Source organism: Brachyhypopomus gauderio, unplaced genomic scaffold (genome assembly GCF_052324685.1).
Source record: "Brachyhypopomus gauderio isolate BG-103 unplaced genomic scaffold, BGAUD_0.2 sc40, whole genome shotgun sequence".
NCBI classification, from domain to species: Eukaryota; Metazoa; Chordata; class Actinopteri; order Gymnotiformes; family Hypopomidae; genus Brachyhypopomus; species Brachyhypopomus gauderio.
The window spans coordinates 1,765,828-1,786,924 of record NW_027506868.1 but is presented as its reverse complement, the minus strand read 5'-3'; the positions used below and the strand labels follow the sequence as shown (position 1 = coordinate 1,786,924).

Sequence of the window (21,097 nt, the reverse complement as noted above, 5' to 3'; positions counted from 1 at the left end):
AAAACTATACGTACAAGTGCACCCTGTGTCAGACTTCAATTTTTGCAATTCAAGGTTTTACACAGAGTGCATCGATCAAAGTCACAACTATCCAAATTTTACCCATTGTCAGTAGTGGATCGTTGTAATAGATGTGGCAGTTCCCCTTGTGACCTTAGCCACATGTTTTATTTTTGCCCTTCGCTGACTAATTTTTGGACCAGTTATTTTGATTGCCTCACCAAAGTCACTGGTGTAAATATTTCTCCTGATGTTTCGCTTGCCATATTTGGATACTCCGTGGATTTGTCTCATTTGTCTGCCATGCAGTCTGGGGTTTTGGCCTTTACATCACTGATAGCCAGACGCTGCATCCTTTGTATGTGGAAATCTCAGAATCCTCCTGTAATTTCGCTTTGGCTTAAGGATGTGTTACAGGCACTGAAAATGGAAAGAATTCTGGCAACCTCTAATGGCCGCATCACCAACTTTTATGATAAAGTTTCCGGTTCCTTTCATATGTTGCATCACTGTCTTCCTTATCTATTGATTGAGTACCTCCCCCTTTGTATTTTTCTTTCGTTTTTCTTTCATTTTTTTGGTTTGGGGTTTTTTTTTATTATTATTTTATTTTTATTTATACTTTTTTGTTTCTGTTCATTTATATATATATTGAGTCATTTATTTACTCGCTTAGTTTATGAAAATCATTTACACCTGTGCTTCCTTGTATTCTACATTTTTATATTTACATTTGTATCAATGTTTTTAAATCAATAAAAAGGGAAAAAAAGAATACAGTTGTAGGATGAAAGGACATGGAAATATGTCTGCTTGAGGTCACTGGTGTGACGCACTAACCTTAAAAAAAAAATTAAAAAAAAATTGGCAACATTGGCGCCCTATGCTCTTCACGGATGTGAGCATGCAGGGTATCTGCACATTTTTAAATCTCAAATTCAATGACTTTTAAGACCTTTTTAATACCTCTCACAAGAAAAAATAATACTATTACTGGGGATGCAGGTGTGTTCCACATCGTTGACGGGGGGGGGCGAACGAAAATTGTTGACGTTGTTGAGGCCGTATACTCCAACGCTAGGAATCTAGCACTAGGACCCTGGAGCGGTTATTTTCTGCATTAGCGCTAGATTCGGCAAAGTTCACAACGCGCCAGAACAACTGAACAACACACACTTATAATAATTTAATGCCTCCCCTCATAAAATTCCAGACATTTTAAGACATTTTTAGGCCTTGAATATGGAAAACTAAATTTAAGACATTAAGACTTTTTAAGGACCCGCGGGTACCCTGGCATGTTCACACTGAGCACATGAGTCTGGAGACGTGATAGAGTCTGGAGATGCTGTGGAGAATGTTTTGCTGCCTGCAAGATCCTCCAGCATGACCAGTTTGGCAGTGTGTCAGCAGTTTCTGCATGATGAAGGCATTGATGCTATGGACAGGCCTGCCCGTTTTTTTACTGCTCTTACCAGTCTTTCCTGTCCCACTTTCTCCTGTAATGAGGATGCACTGATCTTTATCTTGATCGCGAAGAGATCGGTAAGCTTCATCAGACAGAGCATAGCTGGAAAAAACAAGGACAAATATGGACAGAGACCAACATGCAGTCATTTTCACCTTCTGTTTCAACTCTTTAAAATCAGCATTATGTTCCTTAACACAGTGCAAGTGCTAATAACTTCATGGTTATAAGGTCAAAACTACCTGTGCAGGTCAAATATCATTTGTGAATCAGTTCACAAATTATAGGACAATGAATGTCAAAGGTATGTTCTGTTATGTTCTGGTCTATGTCTTTTTGGGTGGATAAGCATTACACACCAACAACCAGCTTACATGTACATACAAAGAGCTTGTAACAATGAAAGGAAGTGAAAGCAGCTAACTGTGCATACAACACAAACGGATCTTATTATACAGTTATAATATAAAAATTATAGTCAAACTGGCATTTTAATCTTATGGATTATGCTTAAATTAGTTTATAAGATAATTTGGGAAAGGTGTTAATCTATATACACCCAATTTAAGATTGCACCCTCAGCACATACACTCAGTGGCCACTTTATTAGGTAAACCTTGCTAGTACCAGGTTGGACTCCCTTTTGCCTTCAGAACTGCCTTAATCTTTCGTGGTATAGATTGAATAATGTACTGGAAATTAAGGCTATTCAAGTACAGTAAACTCTTTGTCGTGTTCAAGAAACCAGTCTGAGACAAGGTTATAATCGTTAACAAAAACGAACAAAAAAACTGATATTGAAAAAACAGTTCCATTAACTGAAATAAATAACGGTAATTAAAAGAAAAATCAATGACTAACTAACTGTATTACATGTTTAGAAATCTAACAAACGTTCTGAAACTATAGATAGGATACCCTTCGTTTTCGTGTTTGTCAATTTATTGATAAGTCTTCTGGACTGATATGAAATCAATTTTTTTCACTAGAGGTTTTACATTAGCTGGCAGAACCGAACGGCACCTCATGGTCCGTCACATCGTTTCTTGTTTAGAGCTCCTGTTCACCATGCTAGCCTGCAAAATTACAAGCAACATCCCGGGAGCACCGGGAAGGAGACAACCATGGACCGTTTTCATCAGTGATCAAATAGCTGTTGGTCAGTTAATATGCAGGAAAACTGCAAGCGGGAGGATGCACTGGTTAATGTGTTGAGACTGGATGTCAAAAGGATTGTGTAACTCGATTGCCTTCAAAAAGTTTAGCTTGTGACTTGAACCAAAATAGGCTTACGTTCCAGTGTTCATGTCTGTCCTTAGTCTGGCCATTTTCAGCAGCAGTATTACACATTTTGCACTTAACGCTGTGGTTACAGTTTATGTGGACAGTTGGTTTATCAACAGTAATTGAACGCATTTTTATAAATGGTATGTTTTGATGAGTTTTTATTACACAATATTTATTGTTAACTTTTTGAATCCTGCACCTGACATATAACCCAAAGTATGAAAAATCTAAAAATAATACTACAACTAATGAAAACTATACTAAAACTAAGCTTAAAAAAATAACTAATATGCTCAATTGCTCAGTATGCTCAACCAATGCTCAATTGGTACTAATGGGTCCAAAGTGTGCCAGGAAAATATACCCCACACCATTAAACCACAACCAGCAGATACAAGGCAGGATGGATCCATGCTTTCATGTTGTTGATGCCAAATTCTGACCCTACCATCCGAATGTCGCAGCAGAAATTGAGCCTCATCAGACCAGGCAATGTTTTTCCAATCTTCTATTGTCCAATTTTGGTGAGACTGTGTGAATTGTAGCCTCAGTTTCCTGTTCTTAGCTCACAGGAGTGGCACCCGGTGTGGTCTTCTGCTGCTATAGCCCATCTACCCCAAGGTTCGATGTGTTGTGGGTTCAGAGATGCTCTAATGTATGTACCTAATAAAGTGGCCGGTGAGTGTAGTTCTTTCAGTTCTGCATATTAGAATGTGTTCAAGACTGACAGACGAGCATTACAGAAATTACTGCATTACTCACAAAAAGAACAGCAAGAGTAGTCAAAGCATGAAGCAGTTACTTTTTAAAGAATGTAACATATATTTATCACCACATGATCATGTGTTAATTCACATGCAAAATAACTATCAATAACATTCAGCTCCGACCATAAAGACAAAACAACAGCAGTGTGACAGCTCAGAGAAGAAAAAAGAGCATGAATTTGTGATGGCAAAAAGAATCAATTTAGCTCAAAGGTATTCACATTAAGACCCCATGAAACCAGCCACCTCGCTTAGTTTTGCCTTGGTCTGTACATTTCTGAAATCATTACCCATGGATTTTCCAGAACAACCACTAATATTACTTCTATGTGAATGTGTATGAACATAATAGATCTTTATAGAGGATTTTCAGGGAACAATCACAGACTACATTCAGACCATAACTGGATGTGTGAATGCATAAATAACAGACCAGTTCAGTAAAAGAGACAGTAGTACAATTAAGACAGAATAAAAATAAATAAATAAAAAATGAAACACCAAGGTAAAAGTAATTAGCATTTTCAACTTGTGTAATATTAAACATCTTCAAAAAAGAGCTCATGGTCACTCTCATAGTCCATGGTACATTTTACGGATTTTGTATTTAGCATGTTAGGGATTTAGCATTTTTGCATTTTAAATATTAGACAATTATGACAAGCCTCTGTTGCACAAAAGCATTTGAGTAAGTTAACGCAATCAATCACACATAAAGGTCGTTTTTTTATGCAGTATGTAAGCAATAGCCTACGTTTTTGTGAATTAGATGATTGCAAAACACTGTAAACATGAGTTATTTTATAGGCTACTAGTATTTAGCCCTATGGATACCGGTAATGTGAAATGTGTAGGCTACTTTTAGCTGTCTAAGGACGGATTTTCTGTTAAACGTCTATTGCAACATTAAACATCTATTCCAAAATGAAAGCTGTAACGGCAGTTGTTCTGAAAGGCTTTTCAGAACTTTTTTTCCACCTTCTTCTCATTTCTTTTCAAAGGTGATAAACAGTCTGATATTTCGGGACTTCAAAAGAAGGGCTAATCTTTGGTGAAAAATATGTGTGTGTTTCCTCAATGACAGATCAACCTGGTTTGTGTTTTGGATTGTTGTAACGTCCAAGTACGTCAAATGTGCAGCTTCTGGGCTGATGAGTGCCAATTTGCCTCCAGTATTTGCTGATAACACACTTCATTCATCTTTCCTTCAAGTTTCTTGTTCCTTTGTAACTCACTGTTATGACCCATCCTAGTTTACCTAGTTCGTAACAGGAAAAAGACATATGTATAAAGAAAGTAGTTTATTAGTGGCGGGACAAAATAGACTTTGAGAGTTGATGTAGCTAAAGAAAAATAAGAACTTCTGAACACAAAATAACTAAACTTCCTATTTACCTATTGGGGCAGTCGTGGCCTGGCGACTGCCCCAATAGGGAACTGGTCTTGCGCCTGGAGGGTCGTGGGTTCGAGTCCCAGACCTGAGGCCATGACTGAGGTGCCCCTGAGCAAGGCCCTTAACCCTCAATTGCTCACTTGTATAAAAAAATAAAAAAAAAATAAAAATGTAAGTCGCTCTGGATAAGGGCGTCTGCCAAATGCCATAAAATGTAAATGTAAAAAAGAAACACAAGAAAATATATAATAACATATCCTAACTCCCTAACAGTAAACAGAGGACAAAAAGGAACAAAAATAGCAAATAGCCTCAACTCCCTACGTCTCAACCACTAGTCGGTAAAATAATTTGGTGAATATTTATATACACATACATATAGTGTTGCACGGTATACTGATACTAGAGTAGTATCGCGATACTTCGTCATTAAAAACGGTACTATACCCAGTTTGCTTAGTATCGGGGCTATAGGACTAAGTGCGTTTTTTTTTTAAGACCAGTATTTCCAAAGAGTGCCACACGGGGGCAGTGTGCGCATACAGCAGTGCAGCGCTTGCCTCCTCTCTGCAGAATAAGAAGAAACCGTGTAAGATGGCTGATAATACAAGCAATATTGCGGACCGTCCTCAGCTTGTTGAAAAACTACACGCACGAAGTGAAATATGGAATTATTTGCATACATTTCCGACAGTCATGGCAACCCCGTGGACACATCAAAACCGGTCTGCAAACGGTGCTTTAAAGCTGTACCAACCAAAGGAGCCAATCGATTCTTTTTACATAAAATGCGCTTTCGTTTGACCCACCCAAGGTGCCGTAATGCACAGAACAGTTGGTAATGCTGAAATGGCAGCTAAAACAAACGCAGTGTGTTCACAGCTCGTCTTAATTAAACAAGGAAAGCAGCAGAAGTGCTGTGTGGAAATACTTTGGATTCGAAGCAGATACAGATGGAAAACCGAAGGACATGAACAAGCCAGTTTGCAGGCGGTGCTTTCGGAACATTTCAATGAAGGGCGCTAAAGCCTGGTTTATACTTGACGCGCCGCGAGCAGCGCGAGGGTCCGCGCGGTGAAAATGATGTAATCGCGGTAGCGCAATGAACAGTCATGTTTGTAGGGTTCATACACCAACAAGGTGGAATTAAAGCACTTGTACGTCACTTTCAAGGTCCATTTCAATATTTCCCAGCACGTTAAACTTTAGTTAAATATTTATACATATACTCGAAATTATTCGCTTTTTTATCACATTATTTAATGGTTGTTTATTTTCAAAATGCCCAATTTTAACGTCTTCACGTTCTCTCATGTTTCGTCCTGGAATTACAAGAGGCTCGTATTTGTTAACGTAATACAAGAGAACGGTTCAGTCAGACAGCTATTCGTTTCAAGCATTTTCAAGCACGCGGACAAGGTGTGCGGACTCGCGCGCTACGGTCACTCGCGAAAGTTTAAACCTAGCTTAACACAACGAATCTGGCCAAACACCTGAAGGCACGCATATTTGTACAAAACATTCCAAGAGGTTGGTGATTATTCCCATTTCTAATATTATAGCATACAAAATTGTGTGTCCGATTATGGTATCCTAGCAAATGTCATTCTTGGTTTAAGAGCCATAAGTGCGACAGCATACAGGGAGAAAAAAAGAGTGATCGTACTACAATGGATCAATCATCTATGAATACTGAACTCTAATACTGAAGTTTTAGTTACTTAAAGAGTTAAAGTTGTTTAAAGTATACTTAAAATACACTTTTTGCACTAGCCTTTTTTAACTTCTAAATGTGAATTCCAGAGTGCACTACTATTATTTATGTTAATTTATATTAATGTGCAATTATTTATTTTTCTGTTTTAATGTGGTAGGAACTACACCTTTTATTTATTTGACATTTGTGAAACAAAATACAATATTCATTTGTTTGTTTATAAAAAATAAATAAAAAGCCTTTAAAACGGAAATGAGCAAAGTATCTGACTTTGGTATCGAAAATCGTATCGAATTTCAATACTTTTTAAAGTATCGTATCGAAGTTGTAATTCTTAGTATCGTGACAACACTACATACATATATATATATGATATAAAGGGGGAACCGCAATTGTAGTCAAGGAGTAGCGTAAAGTCATAACCGACACAGAAGCTAATAGGGGTGTGTTTAAAAATCGATCTTTCGATTCAAATCGATCTTCATTTGAATGATTCGATATCGATTTATGAAACCTGAGATCGATCTTTAGAATTAGCCAATTTTCCTCGCATATGCGTACCGTTTTAACGTCTCGCGTTTTCTCTCACGAGATCATCCTTTTTTTTCTCGAGCACCGCCACTTGGCTGGGGTGATCAGTTAAGCATGGCTGCAGCAAGAGTAAAAAAAATTTACCTCTGATCCACATCTAATGAATTAATAGTTCGCTGTGGCGCCAACCACCTGCGAGCGATCGATCAATATAATACTTAATTTGTGTCCATTTTACACCGCCACCCCCTCCAGGTTCAAATCTCACTCCAAGCGATCTTGAAAAGTTGGCAATCGTGCAGATGTATGGTTACATTTTGGATTCAGAAACCATGATGGTAGGGAAGAGTTGGATAAAAGCACAGCCGTGTGTAATACCACAAATCTGAGAAATCATTTAACGCGACACCATCCTGATATTCAAAAAACGCCAGAACCCAAACAAACTCCACTAGAGAAGGCATTTGCGATTAAACTATCTACAAGTTCTCCCCGTGCCTAAAAAATAACCGAAGTGCTTAAATTCCACCTTTTAACCCTTAGATGCATAAGTGGGGTCAAAAATGACCCCAGGGGGTTTTATTCTTCAAAATCTCTGAGAGTAAATTTTTTTAAACTTCCATATTCCAGGTAGTTCTCATAAAACTTGTTTGTGACTTGAGGCCATTTGAATTTTTTTGTTTGTTTTTATACATTTTATGAAATTGCAGTTTTTGTGTCACTACCCCAGTCTTCCATAAGTGGGGTAAAAAATGACCCCAAGTATTTCGTACAGAATCTCAAGGCTTTGCTTTGGGAACTTTTGATTTTTAGCAACTGTGACTGTCAGGATACAATTTTTGTCCCTCTTACACATCTGATGCCTGCATTCTCACCACCAGGAGGTCACAGCAGCATACATGTAAGTATCTGTCCTATTGTATAACACGTAATTTTGTAATAACAGTGTAATAACACGATTCGTCCTTGGGGTCAATCTGACCCCAGGGATATTTACCTCCAGAAAAAGATTTACAGAACATTGTTGACGAAGTATGAAAGGATGAAGACAACATGAAAATCCACCCATTTGCGAAACATGTCAAACATGAAATAGTTCTACTGCGGGAATTATCAAAGTATATCAACAAAATATATCAACTTAGCTCTTATCAACTGCACCTGCAGGTGTGGTCATGTTAGATCACACACACTGATAGACAAGTTTTAAGCTTGGGGTCAAATTGACCCGAGGATGACCAATGCGTGCAATATGTGTTCAGCACATTGAAAAAATATTTTCATGACAATTTTATGCTTTATCACTTGTCCCCATCAAATTAGGAATTGTCATGAAATATGAAGCAAAAGAAAAAAAGTCAACTATTTTTTTGAATGATAAACATTCAGTGGGGTCAAATTGACCCCAAGGACGATAGGAGGGGTATTATCTTCATTTATCAACTCCATGCCTTTTCCGTCAATAGAGTTACATGTTGGTCAGCAAAGTAGACAGGTATTTAACTAGCTAACTACAAAATAAGGTTAGTAGTAATGTTAGTACTGTGTTAGCTGTGTGTGTGTGTGCGGGCGCACATGCATATCTATGCTTTTACTTATAAATGCACAGACATTTACTTAGATAGCTACATATTGATTTATTGTTTTGTGTGTCATTGTTTTTGTTTGTCAAACATTGTCTGTTTTATATTTTCTCATCTAGACTATCATGGCTACTCAGAGGTCTGCTAGGATACCCGGAGACCTTTCTCAAGATATGATCCTGAACGGATGGGATGAAGAGCCCATCGGTGGGATTGACTCAGAATCTGACATCTCAGATGTAGAGGATCCAGAATATTTGTTTTGTTGAACCAAATATAATAAATATAATCACCTTTAACCAAAACTAAAAGCATTTTTTTTAATTTGTTGCAAAAACACTGATTCTAATTGGGGTCATTTTTGACCCCACTCATGGAAGAGTGTATGTATTTTCGCTTATGCATCTAAGGGCTACATGTGTATGAACCCTGCAAACATGACTTTGTTCATAGCCCCGCGCTTCAGCGCAAAGTTACAAAATTCAAAACCGCTTTCAATGAATTTTCTGGTAAAGGACCTATGTGGAAGAGTGTGCATTAATTGATATTAAAAAAAGAATGTAACTGTTGTTCACAGTATAAACACTAATATCTTAATACATTTTAATAAAGTTTGAGTGTTCTTTGTATCATTACAACATTTCACATTCAAACTACACTTTTTATTGTAACTGAAATGTCCCTACAAGAATCGATATTGAAACGGATCAAATCGAATCGAAAATCGAATAGAATCGGGACCTTGTGAATCGAAATGGGAAATCAGTGGTGATACCCACCCCTAGAAGCTAATACATATAACAAACATTAATAAACAAACACTCGAACAAATGCACAGAATCACAATGGGGTAAACTGGATTCAACTGTACAGCAAACAACTAAGCGTAATCTGAAAAACGAAACAACCCTCCTTTCTTCCTGATCAGTCTTCATTCCCAGACCGGTTTAAATGGGGGTGAAGCGAGAAGAGTCAGCCAACGGGGTTGTCGGAAGGGAGTGGTGTGAGGATAGACAGCCAACGGGACCGTTGACATGGCGGAGCACAATTGGACACATTGCCTGGGGACACACAACTTCACACCCACACAACATGCAGCGCTTCCACATAGCGCGCTTTATGACACACCTAGTGAACGATACAGAAAACAAACACAGTGACCAAAGGGGTCGTAACACCCTCAGCTATAAGAGTGAACGAGGGAGTCCCAGCACGGGACAAACAATCCGCCAAAACATTCTCATTTCCTTTTTTGTGTTTAATGCTCAAATTAAAATTTTGACAAATCAAAGACCACCACATCAGTTGTTGATTCGCGTTCAACATCCGGTAAACAAAGATGATGTTTGTGGAATACAGGAAACTGTATGGAATGGACACACTACATGAATAAATCTGAATTGGAAAGAGTCAGTAGTGTCAAGTTCCCCAGTGTGTACCTCACGTATGACCTCATTTGGTCTCTCCACTCCAAGACAGCTGTGAGTTTAGCAGAACACTTGGCCTGCCCCCTCGCCAGCCTCTACACATTACAGAGCTCCCTGACTGCCTGTGCAACTGTATACTTTGCTCAGCCTGCAATTAAAGTTGCAAGGGAGTCTGACAAAATCACAGTGAACTACAGTCAACCAGCACAGTCTGTTTACCAAGCTGCCATTTGGAAGCCTACAGCATACATTCCAGAAAAAAACAGAACAAGCTTTATGCTTGAATTTCACCTCATTTAGAATGAGGTGAAAATCACAATTGACAAAATATGGCACATTTACATTTCATTTCACATCCAATTTCTACGATGGCACACTGTGAGTGGCCTTGCTTATTCAGCTCAACAATCCTACCATGCTCAAAAGGTAGTAAGCTTTGTTGCTTTTGCCATCAGGATGTCTCGACAGTGTGAATACTTGACAGAAAATTGCATGGAATACACATGTATACACACTTTAATAGGCTGTGGTCTTAAACTTTTGATTAGCTGATGAAAAATTAAATTGTTTTCTATAAATTGCCTGCTCAAAATCTTTTGTCTCTTTTGTCTCATTTCTTGTTTTAGCATTGTGAAGCTCTACTTAGAATATTCTTAAGATCCAATATTACACAATTCTAATTGTTGCAATTATTTTAACTGGTCTTATGATTTAGATCAGGAATGTACCACAAAGCAGGACAGCAATAATGTACAGTGTATAAAGTAAGTGTAAAAAAAAATCAAAATGCACTTACTATTTAATTATTTTCAAATGTACAGTACATACACAATCAACCCTATGCCTGTACTGTATTCAATGTTGCTTTTGTGGAATTTGTTTGAAAGTCATTGCTATATATACACAATGCCACAACACACTGGCATATGTATTATTTACTCATGTTCTATTACCATTACTGCATTGATTGTACTTGATTCAAGTTCTCACTCAACATACCATAGTAATTTTTTAATCTCCTGTTCTAGAGTGGACATTGCATACATGCTCTTAGTGGTCATGTTAAAGCTGTACTATTCTTATTTCAATCTGATATATTCTATATATATATATATATATATATATATATATATATATATATATATATATATATATGCACCACTGACGCTGCACTGTGGGCTCCCGTAGTTCAGTGAGTGTAGCGCCTCCCACCCATCCACCCTCAACACACACACACACACACACACACACACACACACACACACACACACACACACACACACACACACACACACACACACAAACATGACGGTGGAGCTTGTGCCCAAGGAAAGAGCAACTAGCTCCGTGATCTGGAGTTGGTTCGGTTTTGTGGCGTCAGATGTAGACCAAACAAGTCCTCACTGTAAGGTGTGTGAAACCGATAGAGGGAGAGAGCGAAGAGTACTATTGTTCAGTTGCGTTGTGAATAAAGTTTCCCTCCGTGGGATATTTTGGATTAAGCAGTTTCTGCCTCGGTTACCGAACCCGCTTCAATGGATTATACTTTCGCGAGTGACCGTAGCGCGCGAAACTGCGCGAATGGCGGAAGCGTTTATACGTCCGTAACGATATGTGGTAGTATACAGAAACACCCCTCAAAAACAGGGAAAGGAACATTTACATGACGAATTTATGTTGCATTGTGTTCCAGGTTTGAAAAGTGTTGGAATTTAGGCTAGAGTGAGGGCAGCCCTGTTCTTAACGCCTTAAGCTCCCTCTGGCCCGCCGGCGGGCCAGAAATATGTCATAATTAATATTTGCCAGTGTTTCTGAATAATTCTAGGCTCAATATAGACACCCAATATGTCATATGAAAGCTTAGAACCTCCGGTTGCCAGCTATATAGCCAGTTTAGCTGTATTTCCTTTCAGAAAATAACCATTTTGGGCGAAATATACCTTGTTAGGAAAAGTTTGACAAAAAAATATGACTAACATTTTTTATATTTTCCGTTTTTATAAATCCATATTTTATCCAATGTGGGCATGTTATAAATCATTCAAACCGTCTGGCTCTCCGGATTACGATGCAATGATTAGTGCCAAAAGAGTACGGTATTTCAAACAGGAGACTTTTTTTTCCGAAAACTGAGCAGCCGTGCGCAATGGCCACTGCCGCTATGAGATACACTTCACACACAAACAACTCATATCATCGCTTACCTCTCGTTGTTGGCTTTAAAATGACACCACGTTTGTGTATTTCCAACAAAGCATTCGGTAGTAATCCTCTTTTTTGTGCAGAGTGCTTGAAAAAAACAGAAGGCAAAAATCTTACACGTCAAATTTAAACCCATATTAAAATATGTTCTCCTTGGGCTATCGCTTTCACACACGCATGCTCGTAAAGCTGAGATTCTCCTCTTTCCAACGACATGTTGATCCAACCAATCGTTCAATCAGGTGTCAAGTTAGGTGGAAGCGCATCAGGGGAGGCGGGATATGAACAGGCAGATTACCACGTCGAGAGCGCAGCAGGCACGGTGAATGTTATAGTGAACGCTACGGTGAACAACATTAAAAAACGCAAAATGGCTTCTAAAACCCCCCAGAAACCTAAAAAAATGTTTTTTATGAGGTGGCAGAGGTCATCGCTGAACTTCAGAGGATAAGTGACACTGTGGATGTCGTGGAATCGGAGAGTAGCGATAGATACTATGACTCTGCGGCTGAGGAGGCCTTTCTCAAAAACAGGGGAAGGAACATTTACCTGAAGAATTTTAATGTTGCTTTGTGTTCCACGTTTGAAAAGTGCTGGAATTTTGACTAACGTCGCCTACTTTAAAATGCTTGAAATTGTATACCACGCAAATAATACCATGCAGCTACACAAACGTAATGTCAGGAGATACAGTAGCGACTACTACTCCTCACGGCGAGTCTTGCCCTTTAAGTGACACTGGGGAGGCGGCGACGGCGCGCGCCAGGGTTGCATTATCAATAAAGTTTCCCTCCTCTGGATTTTTAGATTAAGCAGTTTCTGCCTCGGTTACCGGACCTGCTTCAATACATTGTTACTGTTAAAAATGCACTTCCAATAAAGTGACTATTGGAAAAATGTATTTTGCTGCTGAATGTAACTATTAAAGTAACTTGTAATCTAACGTAGTTACTTTTAAAATCAAGTAATCAGTAACGTAACTAAGTTACTTTTAAAAGGAGTAATCAGTAATCGGATTACTTTTTCAAGGTAACTTAGCCATCACTGATATTTATATATATGGTTATAGCTACATTACTTTTATTTTATATTTGTTTGTTTGGATGTTCTAATAGGATCGATTCTGCATCAGATGAGGAGTGGAAGCCTGCATTACCTAAACGCAGTAGGTTGGCCACCCCAACTCCAGCTGCATCTCAGGAGCTATCAAGCCCCTTGCCTGGAACCTCAACCCCCACCCAGAGACCAACTGTGAAAAAGAAGAAGGCACAGGGAAGGCCAAGCTCATCAGGTGCTACTCTTCTTTCACCAAGAAGGCAAGTTGGGAGTCCACCTCAGGTCTTGGAGCAGGATGAAGAGGACAGGTGGCATGACATCTCTGACGAGGATGAAGAACCCAGTCTAGTCAGATTTCTTCCCAGGCGACCACCAGGACCACAACTTTTGCCTAGCACAATATACTCACCTCTGCAGCTGTTCCAGCTATTTTTAGCTGTTCTGTTGTCCAAACACTTGTGGACAACACAAACAAATTTGGAGAGGTTTCAGCTGCAGCTGGAAATAAGATAAAGTGGGCTCCAGTTTCTGTTGGTGAGTTTTATGCCTTCATCGGAATCATTGTGTACATGGGCTTGGTGAAAGTGAAGAGTATCATGGATTTATGGTCCAAGAAACAGCTGTACCAATTTTCATTCCCACCCACAGTGATGAGCAGCAAGAGATTTACTGCTATTTCAAGCAATCTTCATCTGTCTGACCCTCAGGAGGATGAAGAGAACATGAAAAAGAAAGGAACTCCTGCTTATGACAAACTATTAAAGATAAAGCCCCTGTACACTGACATCCTCTCAGCATGCCGCAGTTTTTTCCAGCCCAGGAGAGAATTGTCCATAGATGAACGAATGGTTGCTTCTAAAGCAAGAAGTGGACTGAAGCAGTATATGAAGGCAACGCCCACTAAATTTGGCTACAAATTGTTTGTCCTGGCAGAATCAGCAAGTGGGTACACGTGGAATTTTTTTGTGTACGAAGGGAAAAGTGCCTTCACATCAGGAAAAGGACTAAGCTATGATTCAGTCCACACACTACTGGATTTTTCACTGCTTGGCCATGGATACAAGGTGGACAATTTTTACACCAGTCCAATCCTTTTCACTGACCTGCTGCAGAACAAGACTCTTGCTTGTGGAACCATTCATTCCAATCGGCAAGGATTTCCACACACAAAACGCAATGATCTTCCAAAGAGGGCAGAAAGAAGAACCATCCGCTGGTACCGACATGGAGAGCTGCTCTATGTCAAATGGATGGACACAAGAGAGGTAACCATGTGCTCAACAATGCACAAGGCCTACAAAGGGGACACAGTGAGGAGAAAGGTGAAAGACAAACAAGGCGTGTGGAGTACCACCTCTGTTCCCGTTCCGGCTGCTGTGAAGGACTACAACAAACACATGGGTGGCGTCGACCTTTCAGATGCACTGATTGGGTACTACAATGTCCTCCACAAGTGTAGAAAATGGTACAAAACATTCTTTTTCCATTTCATTGACATCGGAATTGTGAACAGCTTCATTCTGCACCAACAACTGGCTGACATCCATGGACAAGCCTCTCTAACACAAAAAGCATTCAGAGAAGCCTTAGTGATAGAACTCACAAATATAATGAAAAGCTCTGAAGAAGTTGCAGGACCTTCAGGCCCATCCAAGCAGCCATCCCAGGAGAAGTGCATGCCTGCATTCTTTTCTGATGATACTACTGCAGGAAGGAAAAAATGTGAAAACTGCAAAAAAGAAGGGCAGCAAACAAAGACTCCAGTTTTCTGTGCAAAATGTGGTGTGGCATTGTGCCTAGTACCAGGACGCAACTGCTTAAAGCAGTGGCATGATGAAAACTAAAAGAAAGCACATGCTGATATATGTAGAATTTTATGTAGCAAGGCACAATAAATAGTTATTGTAAATAGTTATTATAAAATTTTGCTGAGTAAAACAACAAATTAATCTTCTACCTCATTTCACTTCTTTATTGGTTATTGATCTGGTTTGGCTTTCTGTGGTAAAGGTAAAAGGTCACTTGGAGACGTCAAAAAGCTACTTGGAGAGTGTTTGGATGACAGTTTGTCAAATAATGTAAAGAAATACACCATAGGATGTTGCCATAAAGAGTTTTTTTCAATTTGGAGAGGTTGGGGTCCTTTGGAGACTCCAAAGGGACACTTGGAGAAACGTCTGTACACTATCTACTCTAGAGTGAATAACTTCTGATCAGTGAGGGTAATCAGTTTAAAATTTTACATGGTAAAAATATACCCATAGGGGCAAAATATGGAACTGCAAAAACATTTATTGGACATGACCTCTTCAGTTTATGGTCCCTAAAATATAAAACAAAAAAAGAAAATTTGAAAATCGCCTTGTTGGTTGTTGTCGTGCAAAATGAAATACATTGATGACATAACTTGCACTTTGTTTGATTAATTTTTATCTTTTTCAAAATACTTTTGAAGATTTTTTAGTAGCCATTATAATCTCGGCAGATGCTGACTTCTGTAGCGTGTTCAGCTCCGCTCATTTGGATTGTGAAACTGCAGGGTGTGATTTATTAATGTGTAGTAAGGAAGATCATAGTCGACGTTCATAGTCGACTAGGGGGTATAGTCGACTATAGTCGAATCAGCGACTATTGCAGGTCACCCCTAATATATATATATATATATATCGTTTTCTGTAACATTTCCATTTGTTTTGCATGTATTATACAGCTCTTTCCTAGGGCTCACCAGAGACACTGCATTGTACAATATTGCTACGTGACATTATCTCACCTTTCCAGGTTGGTGGTCGTATCCTTTTCATCATACTTGGGCCTTTACCAGAAGCATTTGTAGGTGTGGTACAGCATTTTTTTTGTTTCCAGGATCATACATTTTTGGACTGACATCATTGGTATCATTCCTGACATCAGAGTCACTACTCCAGCTTAGTACATCAAAGCAATGGCCTCTTAGAGCGCAGGGGAGATTCTACGCCTTTCTCCTTCTTATTAATGTGCAACCTTTAGATGTCATCCTTTTTCCAGAATATTGTGTCTGCTGGATGTCTGATGTCTGGCAGTTGTTTATGGCAGCGTTTCTCAACCGGGGTGCCGCGGCACCCTGGGGTGCCGTCTGTCTTCATCGGGGGTGCCGTCAAAATATTCTGATGTGAAATAAAAAACTATAGTTTTAAAAATTGAAGTTATTATACGCTTTAAAATCATTAAAATTTATTTCATATGACCAGATCTCTCAAGTTTGGTGGGCGTGAGCTTTTTTTCAGGCGGGGGGGATTGGAATCTGTCGCGATGGTTAGTGTAGCAGCTGTGTGTGTGTGTGTGTGTGTGTGTGTGTGTGTGTGTGGTTGGGGAGCGGGCTGGCTAAAGTCTACCAAGAAACAGCGCGATCTATATTCTGATTGGTTCAACCTGTTATAATATACAACCGATGGATTGGCTGAATATGCTGCGGTGTGCGGCGATTAGATTATTTAAAAAATAAATTAATAATAATAATATTCAAGCGTGAGAAATTCCATGTGTGGCGTGAGAGCGTGTGAAATCGCTAAATATGCGTGAGTCTCACACTCAAAGCGTGCATATGACCTGCATATGACTAAGGTCAGCACGTGATTATGCAGGTTTCCCACTGACTGTAAGTCACATTTATCTGCTCTCTGTCTTAATAATCACTTTTTTTGTGTTATGTTGGCCGGGAGCTGGTTGCAGAGAGTATGTTTTCAGGGTTGCCAACGCTCACGCATTGAGCATGAGACACACGCATTTGACCGTTTTCACACGCTCTCACGGCACACTTCCGATATCTCACATCCGAAAAAAAAATTCTTGTTTATTTATCTGATCCATATCTATGATTCAATGAGTTACTAGTTCGCTCTGGCGCCAACCACCCGCGATCTGCAGCTACTGTGAAGAACCCTAGCTCAGTCGGTTAAGAGCTGTATGGTGTCCTATTATTAGCTAATGTTATATGCAAATGTAGCAGAAACAGAAATCCACAATTATTAATGAGGAAATGTTACTGCAACATGATTTGTTGATAACTACATTAAAATTAGCAATCACGATAGAATAGACTTTGCTTATATAGCCACTATAGAATGTGTTCCAAAAGACTTTGACCCATCCTCTTGTTACAAATTCATCATAACTTCTTGTGGTGCACTTGTGGTGCTCACTTTTTTTTTATCATACTTTCCTAATTCCAAAACCTCAAATTGCAAACCTTTCAGGTCTCTCCTATACCAAAACGTTGTTATATATTCAAGAATCCAATATGTGTGTTGGTACAGTGGAAAAAATGCCATGATTTCCAAGCCCTGCTGTAAAACATCTGGTGTTTGACCTCAAACCTATCTGAGAGTTTCTCTACAAGGTTCAGTGTGCTGAACCCATGGGACAAAATACACAGGAATTCACAATTGGAATGTCTTACTCACTATATTTACACACAAGCTTCACTGTTTGAATACACATCACACAAAAAACAAAAGAATCATTCTTAGAATCTATACACTATACTCCTTTACAACACAAACATATTCTGCTTGATATTGGGGCAAGCATATTAAGCAATATTACTTCTACAGCTATACAAAATCGATGCAATTTCAGCAAACTATACTGTGTTTTGTAATCTTTCTAAAGCTGATGACCAAAATATTAATTAACTAATCAGACTATGGGAACTACCCCAAACAACCCATGCAAAAAAACCAAAAACAGTAATCATGGCTGAAATCTTTAAATTACATGTCTCTCAATGAATGCATGTGCAGAGATCTTGCTAAGCCAAGTAAAGTCATTCATTTATTTTGACCTTTTTCCTGCATGGGGGACCTTTGACAGAAACAACTGTGTGGTAAAATAAACAGTTCTGACAATGAGCATCAAAGATGGGTTATATATTTTTAAAAGTGCATTTTCTATACTAGCTTGTGACCTTAATTCATCTATCCTTTCCTGTTTATATAATTATCACCATTTGCTAAAGCCTCAGTGGTGTCTGATTACTCTCACCTGTTAGGAAGCATTTGCTGAGCCATCAACCACTTAACAAAGAATCTGACTTGAATCAACTTATAAACAGTGACTAAACAATGACAGTCAAAAATGGATAGAAAACTGAAAACTGATTGAAAAAGCAAATCTATACAAATTGTGAAGCTGAATCATCTCTTTTGGTACTGAATATTTTTACAGTTGCATGCTTGCTAATAATGCTATTGATAATGTTTGTCTTTTGAGTGCAATAAAGATGTTTGCAGCCTGTAAAATCTTTACAGGTATAGGAAAAATGGTCTTCTTTGCAATTTATGACATTAAAATTGTTCTTAAATAAGATTTCATTAATGTTTCCTAGTTTACAGAATGAGTAACTAAAACGTTAAATCCAGATGGTCTAACTAAAGGATTACAATGAATTTATGACATGCTTGCAAAGTTATGAAGAGTATAGCACAGAATTTAACAGAAGGTTACATGGATTACATGGATCTTAATCTAGGGCTCTTGTACTCTATCATTTGTGCCCTCTTACAGAGTACAGCAAGCAGCTTTCAGGCATATACGATCAATTGCTTGCTTGTGTTTCCACACTGAACAAATAACAAATATTAAAGGCTCTATTTGGTTGACATCCCTGCAGCTATTGTTTATTACCCTATCTCAGTTTGTTAAGAGCTTTATAATTTTACAAACTTGTAAAAATCATCATTCTGTTTCCTCTGGTTCCCCTGGGCCTGCGCTTTGTGGTTGTGGGGGTGCTATCCCTCTCCCAGCCGCTGGGGCAGGCATGCGGGAGTTACTGGGAAGTTTGACCCTGGGTCTCCACTGCTCCTGGAGGCGGGCAGGATTCCCTAGTCTTTCTCTGCCTGCCTCTAGCCTTTTGGGGGAGGGGCTAGAGGCATACTCACACAAGCCGGGTTTCCATCCAAACCTTTTGAAAAAATAATGCGCAATTTCCAAGTTTCGGCAGAAAAAAATGCGAATTAAGCCTTGTTTCTATTCATTACAGTTATGCGAATAAACTTTAGATCACGTGAGAGGACGCCAAACAATAGTGGTTTTACGTCCATCTGGCAGTTACGCATTTTTGCATGTTGAGGTTATGAAACATTTTTTTCTTTTTCTTTTCTATACATGGAGAAGTTAAATTCAATTTTTGCTCTCTCCAGAACTGTTTTTGTATGCATTTGCCATCTTTACATCGCGATCATGTACAGAACCACATGACTTGAGGCATGATACGTCATCGTTTATGCGAAAAACCCTTTTCCATCCAGTTTTTCCGAATTTTGGCGATGCGATAGTCTAACTTTTCCACCTCCTCCTAGCGTAAAAATCTTTTTGCGATATTTGGGGCTTTTTTCGAATTTTGGTCTTTTTCCATCCAGTTTTTTTCATGCGCATTTTCAAAATGCGCAAAAACTCGGTGGATGGAAAACCCTCTACTTACACATACATAAACACACACACATACATATCACAGTAATTTGTGTAGTTTTCCAAGTGCTGTATGTCTCAGGTTCACTTTCTGCTCTTCTTTCAGGAGCAGCAGTTGGTGAACCATTGCAGTGGTCATTTGTGCTGTGTTCTTTCTGCCCTTCTGTCTTTTCCCTTTTTACTTGTCCACCTAACCCCAAGTATTTTCATCACTATTGTACTGTATTATACAGAAATGTAGTAATTTGATTTTTAAATACAAACAAAATTGTCCATATATATATATATATAATGTTATATATTGCTGGTAAATCATATGGATATAAATAAGGAACATGCAATATAAACATTCACAATCGAATTGACCAAAACATAGAATATTTTTAAAAGTTGATGTATAAAATGTACTGTACTTCAAATAATGCTTCTGTGCCAAAGGTGCCTAATTAAACATAACTTGAACAAACAGAGTGGGGTCAAAGCTACCATTTACTTAAAATACAAAAAAAAAGTATACAAAATAATTATGCACAGAGACATGCACAATCTTTCCTTTCCTGCTGTAGTGCTAATCGGCCTGCTGATACATTATGTCTGCCTACTTTAATACTCAGACTGAAGAGGCCTGTAAATCCAAGCCTTTCCTTATTGTTTCAGAGCAATCCAACAGGATGATGGATGAACAAAGCAATAGTCGCACGAGTGAAAAATCGGCTGAAAATGGGCCAAAGATGGCACAGTGTATACGCCCAGCTTAAGCCCAACGTGAAATAATTTTCTTGTGCTGTAAAATGTCTCATACAGCACCAAACTACTAAGCATTTTTAGCCGACTGGTCACCTGATAAACTAGTCGCTCTAGCCCAAATCAATGATAGATAACGTGAGGACAACCACACACAAATAATTAAGGTAGAGTTTGCAAATCTATGTGTTAAGCTGAACGTTTTCTGTTGTATAGGTTTTGTTAAGCAACATAAATTAACGCATTCGTTTGTGAAAGAAACGGGAAGTTCCCCATTACCTGTGAAAAATGCCCATCTGCATTCGTGTAATGAAAACACTCAGTAGCCTATAACTCCTTCTCGTACTTTTTGGTCTTTTTACTGTCTTAATTGTAGGCCTATATTATAGATTTACTAATTGCAAAATGTATGCAACAAGGCCTGCAGACAGTGGAGGGTAAACAGAAGTTAACTGAAGGACTTAAAAATGACTGT

The 21,097-nt window shown here is 38.7% G+C and overlaps 1 protein-coding gene across 5 annotated transcripts in view; it reads right to left on the bottom strand.

Moving 5' to 3' along the window:
* Positions 1-21,097, bottom strand: part of myo1b (myosin IB) — a 151,923-nt gene that overhangs the window by 83,416 nt on the left and 47,410 nt on the right. For 3 of the 5 annotated variants that reach the window (XM_076985298.1, XM_076985299.1, XM_076985302.1), the window contains one exon: positions 1,476-1,570. In XM_076985298.1, coding sequence (XP_076841413.1) covers positions 1,476-1,570 — 95 coding nt within the window. Of the gene's footprint in view, positions 1-1,475; positions 1,571-12,377; positions 12,463-21,097 lie in introns of all 5 variants that reach the window. The other 2 variants (XM_076985301.1, XM_076985300.1) reach the window with 1 other exon arrangement.